Source organism: Somniosus microcephalus, chromosome 30, assembly GCF_052327205.1.
Source record: "Somniosus microcephalus isolate GS21.2 chromosome 30, FLI_Smic_1.0, whole genome shotgun sequence".
Lineage (NCBI taxonomy): Eukaryota > Metazoa > Chordata > Chondrichthyes > Squaliformes > Somniosidae > Somniosus > Somniosus microcephalus.
The window spans coordinates 29,688,502-29,709,853 of record NC_141016.1 but is presented as its reverse complement, the minus strand read 5'-3'; the positions used below and the strand labels follow the sequence as shown (position 1 = coordinate 29,709,853).

General features: G+C 50.3%; 1 protein-coding gene across 2 annotated transcripts in view; it reads left to right on the top strand.

The window, feature by feature from the left end:
- Window positions 1-364: 364 nt before the first annotated feature.
- hdr (hematopoietic death receptor) overlaps window positions 365-21,352 on the top strand; it is a 43,542-nt gene continuing 22,554 nt past the window's right edge. For both annotated transcript variants that reach the window (XM_085971311.1, XM_085971310.1), the window contains exons 1-4: window positions 365-682; window positions 12,780-13,014; window positions 17,054-17,185; window positions 19,885-19,996. In XM_085971311.1, the coding sequence (XP_085827437.1) occupies window positions 647-682; window positions 12,780-13,014; window positions 17,054-17,185; window positions 19,885-19,996 (515 nt within the window). In that variant the 5' untranslated portion in view covers window positions 365-646. The remainder of the gene's footprint in view (window positions 683-12,779; window positions 13,015-17,053; window positions 17,186-19,884; window positions 19,997-21,352) is intronic.

The window sequence follows — 21,352 nt, the reverse complement described above, 5'->3', positions numbered from 1 at the left end:
GATGTTTGGATCTTTGCTGGAACACAAGGACTTTGGTTTTTTGGGGATTTATTGTCAGGGCCCAAGTCTGGCAGTACAACTCCAGCAGGTCCAGGTTTTGCTGTAGCCCCTCTTTAGTAGGTGACAGCAGAACCAGGTCATCTGCATAGAGGAGGAATTTAACCTTGGATTCATATAGGGTGAGGCCGGGTGCTGTAGATTGTTCAAGTAGCTTTGCCAATCCATTTATGTAAATATTAAAGAGTGTCGGTGAGATTGGCGAGCCCTGCGTCACCCCCCGCCCCTGTGGGAAGTATTTTCTTTGTTTGTCTCCAATTCTCTCCAACTCTCTCTCTCTCTCTCTCCCTCCCTCTCTCTCTCTCTCTCTCCTCCCCTCCATGTGACTCAGTCTGACTCATTTCCGCGGCGATGCGGGTCGGTGCAGACTGGTTTGGATTCGTTCGGTTCGATGTTTTGAATTTTCTCCGTTCACTTTTGGGCGAAGTTTTATTTCCCCCGTCCGATTGGTAGAGATCGGCCCCGTTCTCGGTTTGTCTCCGGGATCCCAGAGCTCGAAGTTGAAAAGTTCTGAAAGTTTTCCCAAACTTTTTGCTCCGGCGGGGATCTCCCGTGACGTGGGAGAGGAGCGGCGATTCCCGGCTCCAGGATGGAGGGGCTGGTGTATCTGCTGGCTCTGAACCTGGTGAGTGAGATCTCCAGAGGGCCACTTCTCCCTCAAACCTTCACCCCTCCCCAGAGTTTAATGTTCTCTGTGCCATCCCAACTTTCTCCTGTGGGGCACTCTTTGCCCCAGTGCCCAGCTCCACTGGCAGGACCCCCCCCCCCTCCTCCCCTGCGGTGTATTTCTGGCCTTGGTGGCACTTGCTTCATATCTACTAACTCCACTTGTCCATACTTTACCCTTTGTGGCCTTTTCCTGGGACCCTGCTACCTGCTCAAATGGCCATTCTTCATGCATGGGTCAGAAGGATAGTGTGAGGTTAAGGAACAACAACAGAAAATGCTGGACACACTCAACAGGCCAGGCAGCATGGTCGAGAGAGAAAAGTTGAGAAGCTGGAAGTGTTCCTCCAACTCTCTTGTCCATTCCCCACTCCCTTTGCCCACCATTGGCAAGGGTGCCTTTAGCCATCTAGGCCCAAAGCATTGGAATTCCCCAAACCTCTCTGCCTCCTTTTCCGTTTAAGACACTCCTTAAAACCTACCTCTGACGAATCTTTTCGTCACCCATCGCAAAATCTCCTCCTTTGGCTAGGTATCAACTTTTTGTGAAGCACCTTAGGACGTTGTATTACGTTAAGCGCGCTATATAAATGCAATTTGCTGTTTGGTGGTAGGGGCGATCACATCTCCTCCTGATGGTGTTTTAGTTAGATTTGTAAAGGTCTGGTGGTGTTATGCTGTGACCAGACCCCCCTGTCCACCAGCATCACTCTGAGAAGGACAGTGTGAGGTTAAGGAACAACAGAAAATGCTGAACACACTCAGCAGGCCAGGCAGCATCGTAGAGAGAGAAACAGAGTTAACGTTTCAGGTCGATGACCCTTCGTCAGAATTTTGCTGTTGTATTAGTGTGGGGTTAAGGTTTTGATTTGCTAAAGCACTGTTAAGAGGAGATTTGATAGAGGCGTTTAAAACCATGAGGGGTTTAGATAGAGTAAATAAAGAGAAACTGGCTGAAGGGTCGATAACCAGAGGGCACAGATTTAAGGTCATAAGAACTTAAGAAATAGGAGCAGGAATCGTCCACTTGGCCCCTCGAGCCTGCTCCGCCATTCAATAAGATCACGGCTGATCTTGGGCTCAAAGCCACTTCCCTGCCCGCTCCCCATAACCCTTCACTCCCTTATCTTGCAAAAATCTGTCCGTCTCTACCTTAAATGTATTTAATGACCCAGCCTCCACCGCTCTCTGGGGCAGAGAATTCCACAGATTTACGACCCTCTGAGAGAAGAAATTCCTCCTCATCTCAGTTCTAAAAGGGCGACCCTTTATTCTGAAACTGTGTCCCTGAGTTCTAGATTTCCCCACGAGGGAAAACATCCTCTCTGCATCGACCTTGTCGAGCCCCCTCAGTATCTTATATGTTTCAATAAGATCCCTTCTCATTGGCAAAAGAACCTGAGGCGACATGAGGAAAAACTTTTTTATACAACGAGTGGTTAGGATTTGTAATGTGCTGCCTGATAGGGCGGTGGATACAGGTTCAATCGTAGCCTTCAAAAGGGAATGGGATAAATAGTTGAAGGAGAAAAATTTGCAGGGATCTGGGGAAAGAGCGGGAGAGTGGGACTAATTGGATCGCTCTTCGATAGAGCCGGCGCGGACTCGATGGGCCGAATGGCCTCCTGTGCTGTACTAGTCTATGATATCTGCCTTTGGTTTGCCGCACCATGGTTACCAGTGACTCCACTTTCTTGTGTCTGACCTTTCAGCCACTCGGTTACTGGGGCTGGTGCAGGGAGCCTGCCCACCAGGCCCAGGGGGGTACCCGATCTACACTCCGATCCTTCCCCTCAACCTCGAAACTTCGCAGCTCTTCACTTCTCTCAATCTGCCCTTCCTTCTACAATCTACAAGTTTAAAAAAAAAAATCCAAGCTTGGTGGACCTAAACCAGCGTCGTCCATTACATTAACCACTGGCCACATGTGGTGAATTGGGAATACAGATGTGGCCAGCTGTAAATACAAAAATGAGTAATAGACGCCATCTCATGTGATCTCGGCGTATTTGATGTTTGTTGACGAAAAGCTAACGTTGGGAGTGTTTTACTTCCTTGGTTACTTGAATGGTGATGAATGTTGAGCAAATAAAAGTGTGAAGTACAAATACAGGAAACTTTTTTTTATCCGGCACGGACGGGACCGACGTGCTGCCGGTTCATCAAAAATTCCGGATAACCGAAAGCTACAGTAAAAGATACGGAGCTGAGAGCTCCGTATAAAGCAACAAACCCTGTTGCTTACAGCTTCAGAACAATGGCCACAAGTTGCAAGCGTCTCTGTAGCTTAGCAACAGCTGCAGCCACACCCTTGCACAGCAACAAATGGAGGAAGGCAAGTAATAAAAGTTACCTGAACCTACTCCTGAATTTTGCCGGTTAACCGAGATTTCCGGTTATTTAGGTGCCGGTAAATCGAAAGTTTCCTGCACCTGTATAGTGCGTGAGGTGTTTTACACTACAATTAGTGCCTGTGGTTAAAACGGAGTGGCTAGTGAGTGGTTTTTGTTGGATAAACATTGATCTGTGACTCGTGGTGTCCCCCAGCAATGTGGACCGAGGCCACAGCTTTTCACTGCATTATAAATGACTTGGATGAAGGAATAGAGAGTCGTATATCTAGGTTTTCTAGTGGCACCACATCAGGTGACACAGTAAATTGCATTCAGTTCTGGCCACCACATCTCAAGAAGGATATATTGGCCCTGCAGCGGGTGCAAGCGGAGATTCAGACCGGGGTTAAAGGGGTTAAATTATGAGGACATGTTGATTAGGCTTGTATTCTCTTGATTACACAGTGATCTAATTGAAGCGTTCCAGATGATTGAAGGATTCGATCGGGTGGACAGAGAGAAACTATTTCCTCTGCTGGGAGAGTCTAGAACAAGGGGGCAGAACCTTAAAATTAGAGCCAGGCCGTTCGGGGGTGATGTCAGGAAGCACGTCTTCACACAAAGACAGGGTAGTGGAAATCTGGAACTCTTCCCCCCCCCCCCCCAATAGGCTATTGAGGCTGGGGGGGTCAAGAAAATTTAAAAACTGAGATTGATAGATTTTTGTTGGGCATGGGTATTAAGGGTTACTGAATCAAGGTGGGTGGATGGAGTTAAGATACAGATCAGCCCTGATCTCATTGAATGGCAGAACAGGCTCGAGGGGCTGAATGGCCTCCTCCTGTTCCTATGTTCTATATCACTTTGTCCTGATTTAGCTTCTCTCTCTTTAATTTAAATTCTGCACCATGAGCCTTAGCCCTTCGCCTTGATTTCTTAGCTACAGTTAGATCAGTTTGTACTTCGATAGCATTCCTGCACGTTACGGGGCAGAAGGAAGGAAGAGGTCGAGACCAGCAGCAGCGAGAAGGGCTGCAAAGATTGGGAGTTAAGAGAAAGGTTTCCCCCTCGCCCTCTGCTCCCCCCCCCCCCCCGGCCCCCCGCCCTCGCCCACCCTGGAGCTTGCTGTGTTCTGAATGGCGGGTCCTGCCGCTCCAGTCTCCCAATACCCACGGCCAGGGTGAGCTGTGGAGCTCGGGCCCTCGGTCAGGTCGTAAGGGGGGGTTCGTTCAGGGAGCTGCGGCTGCTAATGAGCGACGACAAACCGCACACTGGGTATAACGCTATCCTGGTACGCCGGCCATCGCCTGTAACGGGCACAACGCCTTCGTGCTGGGGACTATCGGTAAAAGTGACCACGAAGCTGTCAGATTGTCGTTAAAAACCCAACTGGTTCACTAATGTCCTTCAGGGAAGGAAATCTACCGTCCTTACCCGGTCTGACCTAAATGTGACTCCAGACCCACACCAACTTGGGTGACTCTTCATTGCCCTCTGAAGTGACCACTCAGTCATATCAAAGCCGCTGACCGCAGCGGTTTACCCATCGCAGGAAAGCTCACCGCCTTCGCGGGGCCACCGGGGCTGGCCCGTAAGTGCCGGTGCTGTTCCTACTGTCCACCAGAGGCAGCTGACTCACAGTTCAAAGGTGAAAGCGGAGCAGTGACTAGGGTACTTAAGGAAGTGGCCCTAGAAATAGTAGATGCATTGCTGGTCATCTTCCAAAATTCGATAGACTCTGGAACAGTTCCCATGGATTGGAGGGTAGCTAATGTTACCCCACTATTTAAAAAAGGTGGTAGGGAGAAAACGGGGAATTACAGACCGGTAAGCCTGACATCGGTAGTGGGGAAAATGCTAGAGTCCATTATAAAAGATGTAATAGCAGAGCACTTGGAAAACAGTGACAGGATTGGACAAAGTCAACATGGATTTACAAAAGGTAAATCATGTTTGACTAATCTACTGGAATTTTTTGAGGATGTAACTGATAGAATAGATAAGGGAGAACCAGTGGATGTGGTGTATTTGGACTTTCAGAAGGCTTTCAATAAGGTCCTGCATAAGAGATTAGTGTGCAAAGTTAAAGCACACGGGATTGGGGATAAGGTACTGTCTTGGATAGAGAACTGGTTGGCAGACAGGAAGCAAAGAGTTGGAATAAACGGGTCCTTTTCCGAGTGGCAGGCAGTGACTAGTGGGGTACCGCAGGGATCGGTGCTAGGACCCCAGCTATTAACAATATATATAAATGATCTAGACGAGGGAACAAGATGTAATATCTCCAAGTTTGCAGATGACACAAAGCTGGGTGGGCGTGTGTGCTGTGAGGAGGATGCAGAGAAACTCCAGTATGATTTGGACAGGTTGGGTGATTGGGCAGATGCATGGCAGATGCAGTATAATGTGGATAAATGCGAGGTTACCCACTTCGGTGGCAAAAACAGGAAGACAGATTATTATCTGACCGGCAATAGATTGGGAAAAGGGGAAGAGCAACAAGACCTGGGTGTCCTTCTGCACCAGTCACTGAAGGTAAGCATGCAGGTGCAGCAGGCGGTTAAGAAGGCAAATGGTATGTTGGCCTTCATAGCGAGAGGATTCGAGTACAGGAGCAAGGATGTCTTGTGCAGTTGTACAGGGCCTTGGTAAGACCACACCTTGAGTATTGTGTGCAGTTTTGGTCACCTTATCTGAGGAAGGATGTTCTTGCCATGGAGGGAGTGCAGTGAAGATTCACCAGACTGATACCTGGGATGGCAGGAATGACGTATGAGGAGAGATTGGGTCGATTAGGCTTATATTCGCTACAGTTTAGAAGAATGAGAGGGGATCTCATTGAAACTTATAAAATTCTAACAGGACTAGACAGACTAGATGCAGGAAGGATGTTCCCGATGGTCGGGGAGTCCAGAACCAGGGGTCACAGTCTAAGGATAAGGGGTAAGCCATTTAGGACAGAGATGAGGAGGAATTTCTTCACCCAGAGAGTGGTGAACCTGTGGAATTCTCTACCACAGAAGGCACTTGAGGCCAATTCATTAAATATATTCAAGAAGGAGTTGGATATATTTCTTAAGGCTAAAGGGATCAAGGGGTATGGGGAGAAAGCAGGGACAGGGTACTGAATTTGGATGATCAGCCATGATCTCATTAAATGGCGGAGCAGGCTCGAGGGGCTGAATGGCCTACTCCTGCTCCTATCTTCTATGTAAGTGACGGTGGAAAGATGATCATTGGGTGTTTGAAGCTCATGGATCTGCCAAGGGAGCTGATTGGTCCACTGCAGCGGTTTGCCTAGTCTGTTCACTGGAATGTGGATCGCCTGAATCGGCACGAGTGTTGGCTCTCCCTGCCCGATTTGTGCAATCAGACCAAAAGAAAGACTTAAGAATATAAGAAACAGGAGTAGGCCATACATTAACATCATGGCTGATCTTGTACCTCACACTCCCCTTTCCCGCCATATCCCTTGATTCCATTCGTGTCTAAACATGCATTTCTATAGCACCTTTCATGATAGCCGAACTAAATCGCTTCATAAGTCAATGAAGTACTTTTGAAATGTAGAAAACGCGGCAGCGGTACGGTAGCGTAGTGGTTATGTTACTGGAGGCCGACACTAATGATCCAGAGACGTGAGTTCAAATCCCACCACGGCAGCTGGGAAATTCAAGTTTAGTTAATTAAATAAATCTGGAATAAAAAGCTAGTATCAGTAATGGTGAAACCACCGGATTGTTGTAAAAACCCATCTGGTTCACGAATGTTCTTCAGGGAAGGAAATCTGCCGTCCTTACCCGGTCTGGCCGATATGTGACTCCAGACCCACAGCAATGTGGTTGACTATTCACTGCCCCCTGAAATGGCCCAGCAAGTCACTCAGTTGTATCAAACCGCTACAAAGAAGACAGATTGCAGTGGTTCAAGAAGGCGGCTCACCACCACCTGCTCAAGGGCAATTAGGGATGGGCAGTAGATGCTGGGCTTGCCAGCGGCGCCTACATCCCAGGAAAAAAATTCTTTTAAGCCAAATTTGTGCACAGTAAGATCCCATAAACAGCAATCTGGTAATGACCACAAAATCTGTTTCAGGTGCTGGTTGAGCGATAATATTGGCCTAGGACACTTGGGAGAACTCCCCTGCTCCTCTTTAAAAGTATTGCGTTGGGATTTTATCAGAAGGACATGGGTTCAAGTTCCTCTCCCTTGAGTACATAATCTAGGCTGACACTACTGAGGGAGCGCTGCACTGTCAGGGGCAGTACTGAGGGACTGCCCCTCCGAAGGTGCAGCGCTCTCTCAGTACTGCCCCTCCGACAGTGCAGGGCTCCCTCAGTACTGCCCCTCCGACAGTGCAGCGCTCCCTCAGTACTGCCCCTCCAACAGTGCAGCGCTCCCTCAGTACTGCCCCTCCGACAGTGCAGCACTCCCTCAGTACTGCCCCTCCGACAGTGCAGCCCCTCCGACGGTGCAGCGCTCCCTCAGTACTGCCCCTCCAACAGTGCAGCGCTCTCTCAGTACTGCCCCTCCGACAGTGCAGCGCTCCCTCAGTACTGCCCCTCCGACAGTGCAGCGCTCCCTCAGTACTGCCCCTCCGACAGTGCAGTGCTCCCTCCATACTGCCCCTCCGATGGTGCAGCGCTCCCTCAGTACTGCCCCTCCGACAGTGCAGGGCTCCCTCAGTACTGCCCCTCCGACAGTGCAGTGCTCCCTCCATACTGCCCCTCCGATGGTGCAGCGCTCCCTCAGTACTGCCCCTCCAACAGTGCAGTGCTCCCTCAGTACTGCCCCTCCGATGGTGCAGCGCTCCCTCAGTACTGCCCCTCCGATGGTGCAGCGCTCCCTCAGTACTGCCCCTCCAACAGTGCAGTGCTCCCTCAGTACTGCCCCTCCGACAGTGCAGTGCTCCCTCCATACTGCCCCTCCGACGGTGCAGCGCTCCCTCAGTACGCCTTTAACGTAGTAAAATGTCCCAAGGCGCTTCACGGGAGTATTTTAAGAGAAAAAAAATTTGACACCGAGCAAAATAAGGATAAATTAGGACAGGTGACCAAAAGCTTGGTCAAAGAGGTAGATTTTAAGAAATGTCTTAAAGGAGCAGAGAGAGGAAAGGAGGTGTAGGCAGGGAATTCCAGAGCTTAGGGAATTCCAGAGCTTAGGGCCTAGGCAACAGAAGGCACGGCTGCCAATGGTTGAGCGATTGGATGCTCATGAGGGCAGAATTAGAGGAGCGCAGATATCTCGGGGTGTTGTGGGGCTGGAGGAGATTACAGAGATAGGGAGGGGCGAGGCCATGGAGGGATTTGAAAACAAGGATGAGAATTTTGAAATCGAGGCGTTGCTTAACCAGGAGCCAATGTAGGTCAGCGAGCACAGGGGTGATGGGTGAACGGGACTTGGTGCGAGTCAGCCTGGATTATGTACTCAAGTCCCTGCAGTGGGACTTAAACCCATGACCTTCTGACCGAGGTGAGAGTGCTATCCACTGAGCCACAGCTGACAAGGAACCAGAAAGCGAATGAGGTTTTTCCACGTCTCCTCTGCATTGTGAGACTAAATGGGCTCCATGCCTGAAATCCATTCATTTCCTGTCTCAGGAAATTAGTTTGTGTCGGCCTATCTTTTGCAATTATAGGGTTCTGAGCATATAATACAGACTGGCACTTCAGTGCATTAGTGAAGGAGTGCTGCACCATCGGAGGGTTGGTACTGAGGGAGCGCTGCACTGTCGGGGGGGACAGTACTGAGGGAGCGCTGCACTGTCGGAGAGGCAGTACTGAGGGAACACCGCACTTTCGGAGGGGCAGTACTGAGGGAGCGCTGCACTATCGGAGGGGTAGTACTGAGGGAGTGCTGCACTGTCGGAGGGGCAGTACTGAGGGAGCGTTGCACTGTCAGAGGGGCAGTACTGAGGGAGCTCTGCACTGTCATGGGGCAGTACTGAGGGAGCTCTATACTGTCGGAGGGGCAGTACTGAGGGAGCGCCGCACTGTCGGAGGGGCAGTACTGAGGGAGTGCTGCACTGTCGGAGGGGCAGTACTGAGGGAGCGCTGCACTGTCGGAGGGGTAGTACTGAGGGAGCCCTGCACTGTCGGAGGGGCAGTACTGAGGGAACTCTATACTGTCGGAGGTGCAATACTGAGGGAGCGCCACACTGACGGAGGGGCAGTACTGAGGGAGTGCTGCACTGTCGGAGGGGCAGTACTGAGGGAACTCTATACTGTCGGAGGTGCAATACTGAGGGAGCGCCACACTGATGGAGGGGCAGTACTGAGGGAGCGCCGCACTGTCGGAGGGGCAGTAATGAGGGCATGCTGCACTGTCGGAGGGGCAGTAATGAGGGAGCGTCGCACTGTCGGAGGGGCAGTACTGAGGGAGTGCTGCACTGTCGGAGGGGCAGTACTGAGGGAGCACTGCACTGTCGGAGGGGCAGTACTGAGGGAGCACTGCACTGTCGGAGGGGCAGTACTGAGGGAGCACTGCACTGTCGGAGGGGCAGTACTGAGGGCATGCTGCACTGTCGGAGGGGCAGTACTGAGGGCATGCTGCACTGTCGGAGGGGCAGTACTGAGGGAGAGCTGCACTGTCATGGGGCAGTACTGAGGGAGCGTCGCACTGTCGGAGGGGCAGTACTGAGGGAGCGCCGCACTGTCGGAGGGGCAGTAATGAGGGAGCGTCGCACTGTCGGAGGGGCAGTACTGAGGGAGCGCCGCACTGTCGGAGGTGCCGTCTTTCGGATGAGACGTTAAACCGTCTGCCCTCTCAGGTGGATTTAAAAGATCCCACGACACTATTCGAAAAAGAGCAGGGGGAGTTCTCCCTGGTGTCCTGGGCCAATATTTATCCCTCGATATACATCACTAAAAACATGGATGTTGATTTTAATGGGTCTTTAACCTCATTGCGGTAGTGGGATCTTGCTGTGCACAACATACATGCCGTGTTTACCGACACAAGACACTGCTGTTCAGAAACTCATTCTGTCCAGTATGCTACTGTACCCATACTGAGAGGGGAGAAGCTCATTCTGTGAAGTGCTGAGAGCTGTTGTGATGAGGTGCCCTTTAACTGCTGTGATTCTGTTAACATGGCGACATTATTATTGAGCTTTCATCAGCTCCGCGAACATGGCCCCACCCTCCTTATATGGTTTTGAGTTCCACGCCATTTTGCTGATTGTTAATGAATGAAATGTCTCCTGCGCTTTGTTACTGTGGGAGAGCTGAGCAGGAACTGCGAGGGTTTGGCCCTTGCCTCATCCCTGCAGGAATGCGAGAGTGCAGGAAATCAGCCGATGTACTCCGGTCACGTGCTGTGCTGCGGGCCAGGAAAATTCCCCTCATTGAACCAAAGCCCAGCATTCAGCCCCGCCTCTCAGTGCCTCCCCAAGCCCAGTAACTGTTGCAGCTTTTCGCCTCTCGGTATGGGGACGGGAGCATAGTTGGTTGTGTTACTGGGCAGAGTGACTTTCTGAAGAGCAGTAACTTGTGTCAGTGAACAGGGCAGGTATATCGCGTACAGCAAGATCCCACAGACGGCAATCGGGTCAATGGCCCATAGTATCGACATCCATGTTTTTAGTGATGTTGGTTGAGGGATAAGTATTGGCCCAGGACACCGGGGAGAACTCCCCCTGCTCTTCTTCGAAATAGTGCCGTGGGATCTTTTACGACCACCCGAGAGAGCAGACAGGGCCTCAGTTTAGAGGCATTAAGGGTTTTCAGAGAGTGCTATATCTTCACACACACACACACAAGTGGCGGGGGGAAAGCATTTTGCAATTTAGAAACTCGGAAGGAGGGACTGTTTTGCTGAAATGCGGCACTCCCTCTGTTCAAGGGTCAGGTTAATGGCTTGATGACTAACGTGCAGGTGGAAATGAGAAGCGCAATGACTGCAGAGGTATGGACAAGTGGTTTAACCCAGTGTTACCCACCGGCTTTTTGTTGCAGACTTGCTTGAGTTGAGGTGCAGATCAGCCATGATCTCATTGAATGGCAGAGCAGGCTCGACGGGCTGAACGGCCTCCTCCTGTTCCAATGTTGAGGGTCCACTTTGCGGTGGTCTGCACGGGACAGTGACGGGGCGTGGGTCGGTGCCTGCGACCCCCCTCGCACAGTTGCTATGTGGAAGCCAGTCAGCTCCCCCCAGGAAGGGAAAGAAAAACACAGCTTAGTATTGCTGCAGTTCCAATAAAGTTTATTATTCTCATAATTGAGCTGTAGCTTCTCGGCACCTCACGGGGAACCTTTACTGACCCTGAGGTCTGGTACGTTTGGATAACGTGTCCAGGATAACAAAACAGAAAATCTCTCCTGAAATGTTTTGGGATCGTTCCTGTGGCTCGGTGGGCAGCACCCTCGCCTCTGAGTCAGAAGGTTGTGGGTTCAAGTCCCACTCCAGAGACTTGAGCACAAAAATCTAGGCCGACACTTCAGTGCAGTGCTGAGGGAGTGCTGCACTGTTGGAGGTGCCGTCTTTCGGATGGGACATTAAACCGAGGCCCCTACTGCCCTCTCGGGTGGACGTAAAAGATCTCACGGCAGTATTTCGAAGAAGAGCAGGGGAGTTCTCCCCGGTGTCCTGGGCTAGTATTTATCCCTCAATCAACATCACTACAAACGAATTAACTGGTCGTTACCACATTGCTGTTTGTGGGAGCTTGCTGTGCGCAAATTGGTTGCCGCGTTTCCTACATTACAACAGTGACTACACTTCAAAAAGTACTTCATTGGCTGTAAAGCGCTTTGGGACGTCCGGTGGCCATGAAAGGCGCTGGAGAAATGCAAGTCTTTTTATTTGCAATCAATACTACACAAACTCCTCAGGAAGAATAATAACGTTCACAATTTCCATGCTTAACTATTTTTTCATTCACAATTTATATCTGCAGTTATGCTTTTCTACTTCGAGTCTCAGGGACTGTGTGTTAACTGATCTGACCTGTTCAAACCAGTCCTGGTTCGTGAATATTCGCCCAGCAATTATGGATTTCAGTAACTTCTGGCTAAGTTCCAAAGTAACTTGAGTCATCGACCTGACTAAGTAAATCCTCCTGCAAAGTTTTTGTTTGAATATGGCTTAGCCTCTCCCGCCAGCCTGAACAGATTCTTGCATCATTTGTGCCCCGTTAGTCTGGTGACATGATTTTAAATGCCGTTGGTTTTTAAGTTTCTTGGTACTGAATTAAGGGCACTGTTATCAAAGTAAAAGCAGACAGAAATGGTTCACCTCTGTCACAGTGAGAGTCGATGCTTTAGCCTTGTGGTGCTGAACATTCCTCGTGCCCCTTTTTGGACTTTCTTCTCATCCTCCTGTTCAAATTCCTCCATGGCCCTCGCCTCCCCATCCTATCTCTGTAACCTCCTCCAGCCCCACAACCCCCCCGAGATCTCTGTGCTCCTCTAATTCTGGCCTCTGGCGTATCCCCGATTATAATCGCTCCACCATTGGCGGCCGTGCCTTCAGCTGCCTGGGCCCTAAGCTCTGGAATTCCCTCCCTAAACCTCTCCACCTCTCCCTCCTTTGAAGACCTTAAAACCAACCTCTTTGACCAAGCTTTTGGTCACCTGCCCTAATACCTCTTTCTGTGGCTCGTGGGTCAAATTTTGTCTGATAACACTCCTGTGAAGCACCTTGGGATGTTTTACTACCTTAAAGGTGCTATATAAATGCAAGTTGTTGTAGCCTCACTCGGTTAACAATTCTTGGTCTGTTCAGGTTCTTGTTCAAGGGATACCTGTACGTGTGAATCCCGTCACGAGCAGACTCCCAATGGCTAACGTATCGTCAACACTCCCTGTAAAAGAGCAAATGGTGCAGACTGGGGCTCAAAACCATGGAAAACAGGCCCGAAAAGTGTTAACTCAAGGCAAACGGACCATTCGAGATGTTGACTGCCAGACGGATGAATTTTACCCGACTGATGACCTGTGCTGTAAGAAATGCCCTGCAGGTAGGTCTAGATTTTGTAGCCATTGATTGCCCCTTGTGGCTGGAGTATTGAGCAGCTGGTACAATGGCAGAGTCAGTACACTGAGCTGCTCACGAGCCAGTGGACTGATCCTGGGATTGTCACGGCTTTAACCTGTTACGAGCCTAAATCTGGCACAAGAAGTAACGAGTGAGGTCGTTAATAGAGCAAAGCTCCCTCAATCTTGCCCTAACAAGTCTTAACATCATTCTCAGAAGAGCGGCTCCTGTACTGGCCAGATCAGAATGAGTTTACCCATTTAGTGTGAAATTGTAGGCCGTTTTCTTTTGGCTTTGGGCTGACACCAGGAACTGGGCAAGGACTGTTGGTCGTAATCTATCCGAGAGATGCAAAACTTCCGTCCCATGAGATGAGGCATGATTGAGACCAAGGCCCCAGACCTGAAGGGATGGGATGGACTCTATGCCCCCAGCCATGCTGCTCAGTAATGGGCTGTTGGGCTGTTCTGTTGCCCTGTGCCAGCCCAGGCTGGTTGGGGTGCAGTTCATTCCCAACACGCCTGCTTATTGTATAAAGCTCTGTGCTAACATTGATTCAGCACAAACCTCCTTGTTACTGATACAGTGGAGCAAGTCACCCTCATAAGAACATAGGAACAGGAGTAGGCCATTCAGCCCCTCGAGCCTGTTCCGCCATTCAGTGAGCTCATGGCTGATCTGCAACCTAACTCCATGTACCCACCTTTGGCCCATATCTCTTAATACCTTTGGTTAACAAAAAACTATCAATCTCAGATTTAAAATTAACAATTGACCCAGCATCAATCGTCATTTGCAGAAGAGAGTTCCAAACTTCTACCACCCTTTGTGTGTACAAGTGTTTCCTAATTTCACTCCTGAAAGGTCTGGCTCTAATTTTTAGGCTGTGCCCCCCTAGTCCTAGACTCCCCAACCAGCGGAAATAGTTTCTCTATCTACCCCATCAGTTCCCTTTAATATCCTGAAAACTTCGATCAGATCGCCCTTTAACCTTCTAAATTCCAGGGAATACAACCCTAGTTTGTGTAATCTCTCCTCGTAACTTAACCCTTGAAGTCCGGGTATCATTCTGGTAAACCTACGCTGCACTCCCTCCAAGGCCAATATATCCTTCCTAAGGCGTGGTGCCCAGAACTGCTCACCGTGCTCCAGGTGTGGTCTAACCAGGGTTTTGTACAGCTGCAGCATAACTTCTACCCCCTTGTATTCTAGTCCTCTAGATATAAAGGCCAGCATCCCATTAGCCTTTTTGATTATTTTCTGTACGGGTTCATGACATTTAATGTTCTATGTACCTGAACCCAAGTCTCTTTGGGCCTCCACTGTTTTTAGCCTTTCACCATTTAGAAAGCACCCTGTTCTATCTCTTTTAGGACAAAGTGGATGACCTCACATTTGCCTACATTGAAATCCATTTGCCAGTTTTGCCCATTCACTTAATCTGTCGATATCCCTTTGTGATTTTATTCTTCCATCTACACTGCCGCCTATCTTTGTGTTATCGGCAAACTTAGATGTATGACTTTCTATGCCATCATCTAAGTCGTTAATAAATACTGTGAATAGTTGAGGCCCCAACACAGATCCCTGTGGGACACCACTAGTCACCTCCTGCCAATTAGACTACTGCCCATTATCCCTACTCTCTGTCTCCTGCCGCTCAGCCAATTTCCTAACCAGGTCAATAATTTGCCCTCAATTCCGTGGGCTTCTATCTTAGTTAACAGGCTCTTGTGGGACTTTATCAAATGCCTTCTGGAAGTCCATATAAATAACATCCATAGACATTCTCCTGTCCACTACTTTAGTCACCCCCTCAAAAAATTCAATCAGGTTTGTCAGGCAGGACCTACTGTCCACAAATCCACGCTGGCTCTCTCTGATCAACTGAAAATTTTCAAAGTGTTCAGTCACCCTATCCTTAATTATAGACTCTAGTAATTCCCAGCAACAGCTAACCGGTCTATAATTCCCTGGTTTCCCTCTCTTGCCATTCTTAAATAGCGGAGTGACATGATCAATTTTCCAATCTAAAGGAACGTTCCTGAATCGAGAGAACTTTGGAAGATTATAGTTCGGGCATCTGCAATGTGCTCACCGACTTCCTTTAAAACCCTGGGGTGGAAACCACCTGGTCCTGGGGATTTGTCACACTTTAGTGCCATTATTTTATTCATTACTGTTATTTTACTTACGTTAATTTTATTGAGTCCCTGTCCCTGATTCAGTATTAGTTTCCTTGGGATGTCCGGCCTGCGATCCTCTTCCTTTACTGTAAATCCTGACGCAAAGTAATTATTCAACATGTCCGCCATTCCCCCATTGTCATTGACAGTATCGCTGCTTTCAGTATTTAAGGGGCCAGCATTGCTCCTGACCGCCCTCTTTTTCCTAATGTAACTATAAAAATTCTTTGTGTTGATTTTGATCCCTTGCAAGTTTCTTTTCATAATCGCTTTTTGTACCTCTTACGATCTGTTTTGTGACCCTTTGCTGTACTTTGTATCTTTCCCATTCACCAGGACCTGTGCTATTTTTTTGTGCTTATTGTTTTAGTTTTATGCTGTCCTTTACCTCTTTAGTTGTCCATGGCTGTTTTTTTTGGGAAGTAGAACTCTTGCCCCTCAGGGGTATAAACTGGTTCTGTATCACCTTAAATTATTTTTTGAACATCTCCCACTGATCTTCTGTCGTTTTACCCCTCAGTACTGTGACATAGCTTGTTTAACTCTGAGGCCTGGTCTACCTCTCTAACCCCCCCTACCCCCAGTAGTCCCGCTGCCTGCGTTTGTGTGGCATTCATGGGATGATCCTGTTCTCCCGAGGGGGAGCGGCCCCGGAGAGAGAAGCACGTGATGGAGGCTGAGCTACAACACCTCCGCTCTGACTCTGGGCACTCCCTGCGCGAGCAGGGCTTCCTGCAGGAAGCGCGGACTCGGGTCAGTTTACCTCACGTCAGTTGAGGACGGGGTTCGGGGTCCTGACCCCCTCTCCTGCAGGAACAGTTTGCGGGGCGCTTGGCTTCGCGCTCTGGCAGCTGACGGTTACTGCTCCCTGTGGCAGCACGGTGGCATAGTGGTTAGCACTGTTGCCTCACAGCGCCAGGGACCCGGGTTCGAATCCAGCCTCGGGCGACTGTCTGTGTGGAGTTTGCACATTCTCCCCATGTTTGCGTGGGTTTACTCCGGGTGCTCCGGTTTCCTCCCACAGTCCAAAGATGTGCGGGTTAGGTTGATTGGCTATGATAAATTGACCCTTAGTGTTAGGGGGATTAAATACATGGGGTTACGGGGATCGGGTGGGATATGTGTCGGTGCAGGCTCGATGGGCCGAAATGGCCTCTATCTGCACTGTGTGGTTTCTGTGATTTCTGTGGCCACTCTGCCTGAGTGAGCGAAATGTTGGGCGTAGGCTGGCAGGGTGACCAAGCCTGTTTTCACCCGACATCCATCCAATGCACGCCCTCTGCGGCAGGAATTCTAGGAGTGCGATCCCTGTCTGTTTTTATCTCCCCCCCCCCCCCCCCCCCGGGGAACCGAGGCTCTTTGTGGCTGGGCCCAGCTTCAATCAGCTACATCAGCACCGAATGGAGCTGGAGTCTGGCACCCACAATTCACAATTCACAATTCAAATCGCTTTATTGGCATGATAAGTTACATCTTATGTTGCCAAAGCATCAAAATACATTTATGGTTGGGCACATAAACGCAGTTCTATTCATACAGTGTATAAACAGGTATATCCCTGAGTGTATAAATAAACATTCGCATTGTTTATATATATTCTTTTCTTAGTTTACTGGTTGTGTGGTCTGTGTGGCTCGGTATCGCCCCACTTTGGGCACTCGCACACTGACGGGATTTCTAGTACGACTGTGTGTTAGCCGCAGTGAATGATCAGCGTGCTTTGTCACTGGGACCGCTGCCTTGCGGAGTGTGTTTAGATGCACAGCTCAATCTGATTGGCCACGTGAGTAGGAATTGACCTGGTTTGTTGGTTATCGGCCTCCCTTCTGACTGCAGGAACCCGTGTGGCGAAACACTGCACGGTGGCCCAAGAGAGTGGAAAGTGCGAGGCCTGTACGGATGGTGAGGACTACACCGAGTGGGACAACGGACTGGACAAGTGTCTGCCCTGCACATCTTGCAGGAAAGGTAAGCGATCGTGGGTAAAAGCTGTTCTTGTATTGGTCCACGGGCACTGCAAAGAAGGCTCCTCGCCTCCTGGATCTTTTTTAGAAACAGCACCTGTGTGCCACCTCTGTAGGGCCAGTAGAAAGATGCCCACATATACTGTCCGCCGTGGCTCAGTGGGCAGCACTCTCGCCTCTGTCGGAAGGTTATGGGTTCAAGTCCCACTCCAGAGACTTCAGAACAAAATCTTGGCTGCCAATCCAGAGCAGTACTGAGGGAGCGCCGCACTGTCGGAGGGGCAGTACTGAGGGAGCGCTGCACTGTCGGAGGGGCAATACTGAGGGAGCGCCGCACTGTCGGAGGGGCAGTACTGAGGGAGCGCTGCACTGTCGGAGGGGCAGTACCGAGGGAGCGCTGCACTGTCGGAGGGTCAGTACTGAGGGAGCGCTGCACTGTCGGAGGGGCAGTACTGAGGGAGCGCCGCACTGTCGGAGGGGTAGTACTGAGGGAGAGCCGCACTGTCGGAGGGGCAGTACTGAGGGAGCGCCGCACTGTTGGAGGGGCAGTACTGAGGGAGCGCCGCACTGTCGGAGGGGCAGTACCGAGGGAGCGCTGCACTGTCGGAGGGGCAGTACTGAGGGAGCGCCGCACTGTTGGAGGGGCAGTACCGAGGGAGCGCTGCACTGTCGGAGGGGCAGTACTGAGGGAGCGCCGCACTGTCGGAGGGGCAGTACTGAGGGAGCGCTGCACTGTCGGAGGGGCAGTACTGAGGGAGCGCTGCACTGTCAGAGGGGCAGTACTGAGGGAGCGCTGCATTGTCTCAGATGATGTCTTTCGGATCAGACATTAAACCGACCTCTCAGGTGAACATAAAAGATCCCATGGCACTATTCGAAGAAGAGCAGGGGAGTTCTCCCCGGTGTTCTGGCCAATATTTATCCCTCAATCAACATCACCAAAACAGATTATCTGGTCATTATCACATTGCTGTTTGTGGGAGCTTGCTGTGCGCAAATTGGCGGCCGCGTTTCCTACATTACAACAGTGACCAAACTTCAAAAGAACTTAATTTGTTGTAAAGCACTTTGGGACATCTTGAGGTTGTGAAAGGCGCTATAGAAATGCAAGTCTCTTCACTTTCCCTACCTGTCTGCCCAGTGCTGTCAGACCCACGAGAGGTGAGGTGTGTGCTGCAGTCAGAGTTGAAGCAGCCTCTTCGTGGTAAAGTGGAGCTCACTGACCGGACACGGTCTGTGTAGAAATCGCAGCCTTTGCTCTTGAGTAAAGAATGTTTCGATGTGTTGTCGTCGATGTGTTGTATCGGTGATGACAGTGAGTAAGAGCGGGGTAAATCAGTCCCATTGGACGGGAGCACCAAGTATCTTCAGGCTGTGCTGCAAACCTCTCGCAGTCTCTCCGCGTTCTGCCAGTTCTGTAGCGCACTGGCTCGAGCGGCTGTGGATTCCGCCCGCTTTGCATTTTATTGGTTGTCAAACACAAGCAAGCAGGTGGTTGTTTGAATTCGTTGTGTTAGCTCCAGCCGAGGTTTCTTAACGAGTGTTTAAAAATAATGAGGGTTCCCGATGGACTGGCAGAGAGTGAGCTGAGGCTCCCTTGTCCCATCCCTGGTTGGTGCTGGCGTGACTGGTCTGGGTTTAGAATTTCACCGCACAGAAGGACATTCGGCCCATTGTGCCTGTGCTAGCTCGCTGAGGACATTCAGTCCATTGTGCCTGTGCTAGCTCGCTGAGGACATTCGGCCCATTGTGCCTGTGCTAGCCCGCTGAAGGACATTCGGCCCATTGTGCCTGTGCTAGCTCGCTGAAGCAGCTCTGCATTTCATCCCATTCCCCTGTCCTTCCCTCAGACCGTTCAAAATGTTTCTTTTTCATGTTTATCCGCTTCCTTTCTCGAAGCTATTCCGGGGTTCCGGATTGAACGAGTGGACAATGGCCGTTCTCACTGCTGCTGTCTCCAGTCTCTCGCGTGATTAGGCTTAAGAACATTAAGAAATAGGAGCTGGAGTCAGCCATTCGGCCCCTCGAGCCTGCTCCGCCATTCAATAAAATCATGGCTGATCTTTGACCTCATCTCCACTTTCCTGCACTATCCCCATATCCCTCGATTCCCTGAATATCCAAAAATCTATCGATCTCTGTCTTGAATATACTCAACGATTCAAATTCCACAACCCTTTGGGAAAGAGAATTCCAAAGATTCACCACCCTCTGAGTGAAGAAATTTCTCCTCATCTCAGTCCTAATTGGCCGACCCCTTATTCTGAGACAGTGACCCCTGGTTCTAGACTCCCCAGCCGGGGGAAACATCCTCCCTGCATCTACCCTGTCAAGCCCTGTAAGAATTTTATATGTTTCACTGAGATCATCTCTCATTCTTCTAAATTCTAGAGAATATAGGCCTAGTCTACTCGATCTCGCCTCATAGGACAATCCCCCCATCCCAGGAATCGGTCTGGTGAACCTTCGTCGCACTCCCTCTAAGGCAAGAATATCCTCCCTTGGGGAAGGAGACCCATCCCTCATCCAGCCGGATGCGCCCCTGGGCCCCTTCACATCCCCTGTAAGAGCCCAGCCAGCTCGTGAATACAGCTTCCATTCTCACAGTGAGAGAGTTAGAGGCACTGGTTCTCTGAGCGTGGCACAACCAGTGGACTGATTGGGGTGAATGGTAACTTCCAGTGGTGATGTGTGTTTCCACAGATCAGGAGACGGTGTCTCGGTGCGCTGCACGGAACGACTCGGTGTGCCAGTGTCGAGCAGCGAACTTCTGTTTACCTGACCAGGCCTGTGAGATGTGCCAGAAATGTACCCGGTAAGGAACGCATAGCCGCCTCTGCCTTTGGCATTTGGTGACGTGCTGTGAATTATCGCCGTGTGTTGGTTTACTGCTTACCTCAAGTAACTAGATGCAGGAAGGATGTTCCCGATGTTCGGGGGAGTCCAGAACCAGGGGTCACAGGCTAAGGATAAGGGGTAAGCCACTTAGGACAGAGATGAGGATGAATTTCTTCACCCAGAGAGTGGTGAACCTGTGGAATTCTCTACCACAGAAGGCAGTTGAGGCCAATTCATTAAATATATTCAAGAAGGAGTTAGATATATTTCTTAAGGCTAAAGGGATCAAGGGATATGGGGAGAAAGCAGGGACAGGGTACTGAATTTGGATGATCAGCCATGATCTCATTAAATGGCGGAAGAGGCTCGATGGGCCGAATGGCCTACTCCTGCTCCTATCTTCTATGTTTCTAACCCTGCATCTGCTGTGTGCCGTCCTATTGTGTCCCGATGTGCTGTCTGTGAACTAGGCTCTTGATGCTGACCTGTGCGTTAGGGAGAGGTTAATGATCAGTGCTTGGTGGTCCAGGGCTGCAGACACCGTCACCTCAGTAACTTCATTCCGCCTTTGTTTGTAAAAGTAATTCTCGCTGTTTGCTCACCGACTATGTAAACTCAGTGGTCTCTCAGCGTGAGCGGACTGGAGCCAGCCCCACACCACCACTTACACTGCCCCATCAAACACTCCCAGGGCAGGTACAGCACGAGTTAGATACAGAGTAAAGCTCCCTCTACACTGTCCCATCAAACACTCCCAGGGCAGGTACAGCACGGGTTAGATACAGAGTAAAGCTCCCTCTACACTGTCCCATCAAACACTCCCAGGGCAGGTACAGCACGGGTTAGATACAGAGTAAAGCTCCTTCTACACTGTCCCATCAAACACTCCCAGGGCAGGTACAGCACGGGGTTAGATACAGAGTAAAGCTTCCTCTACACTGTCCCATCAAACACTCCCAGGGCAGGTACAGCACGGGTTAGACACAGAGTAAAGCTCCCTCTACACTGTCCCATCAAACGCTCCCGGGGCAGGTACAGCACGGGTTAGATACAGAGTAAAGCTCCCTCTACACTGTCCCATCAAACACTCCCAGGGCAGGTACAGCACGGGGTTAGATACAGAGTAAAGCTCCCTCTACACTGTCCCATCAAACACTCCCAGGGCAGGTACAGCACGGGTTAGATACAGAGTAAAGCTCCCTCTACACTGTCCCATCAAACACTCCCAGGGCAGGTACAGCACGGGTTAGATACAGAGTAAAGCTCCCTCTACACTGTCCCATCAAACACTCCCAGGGCAGGTACAGCACGGGTTAGATACAGAGTAAAGCTC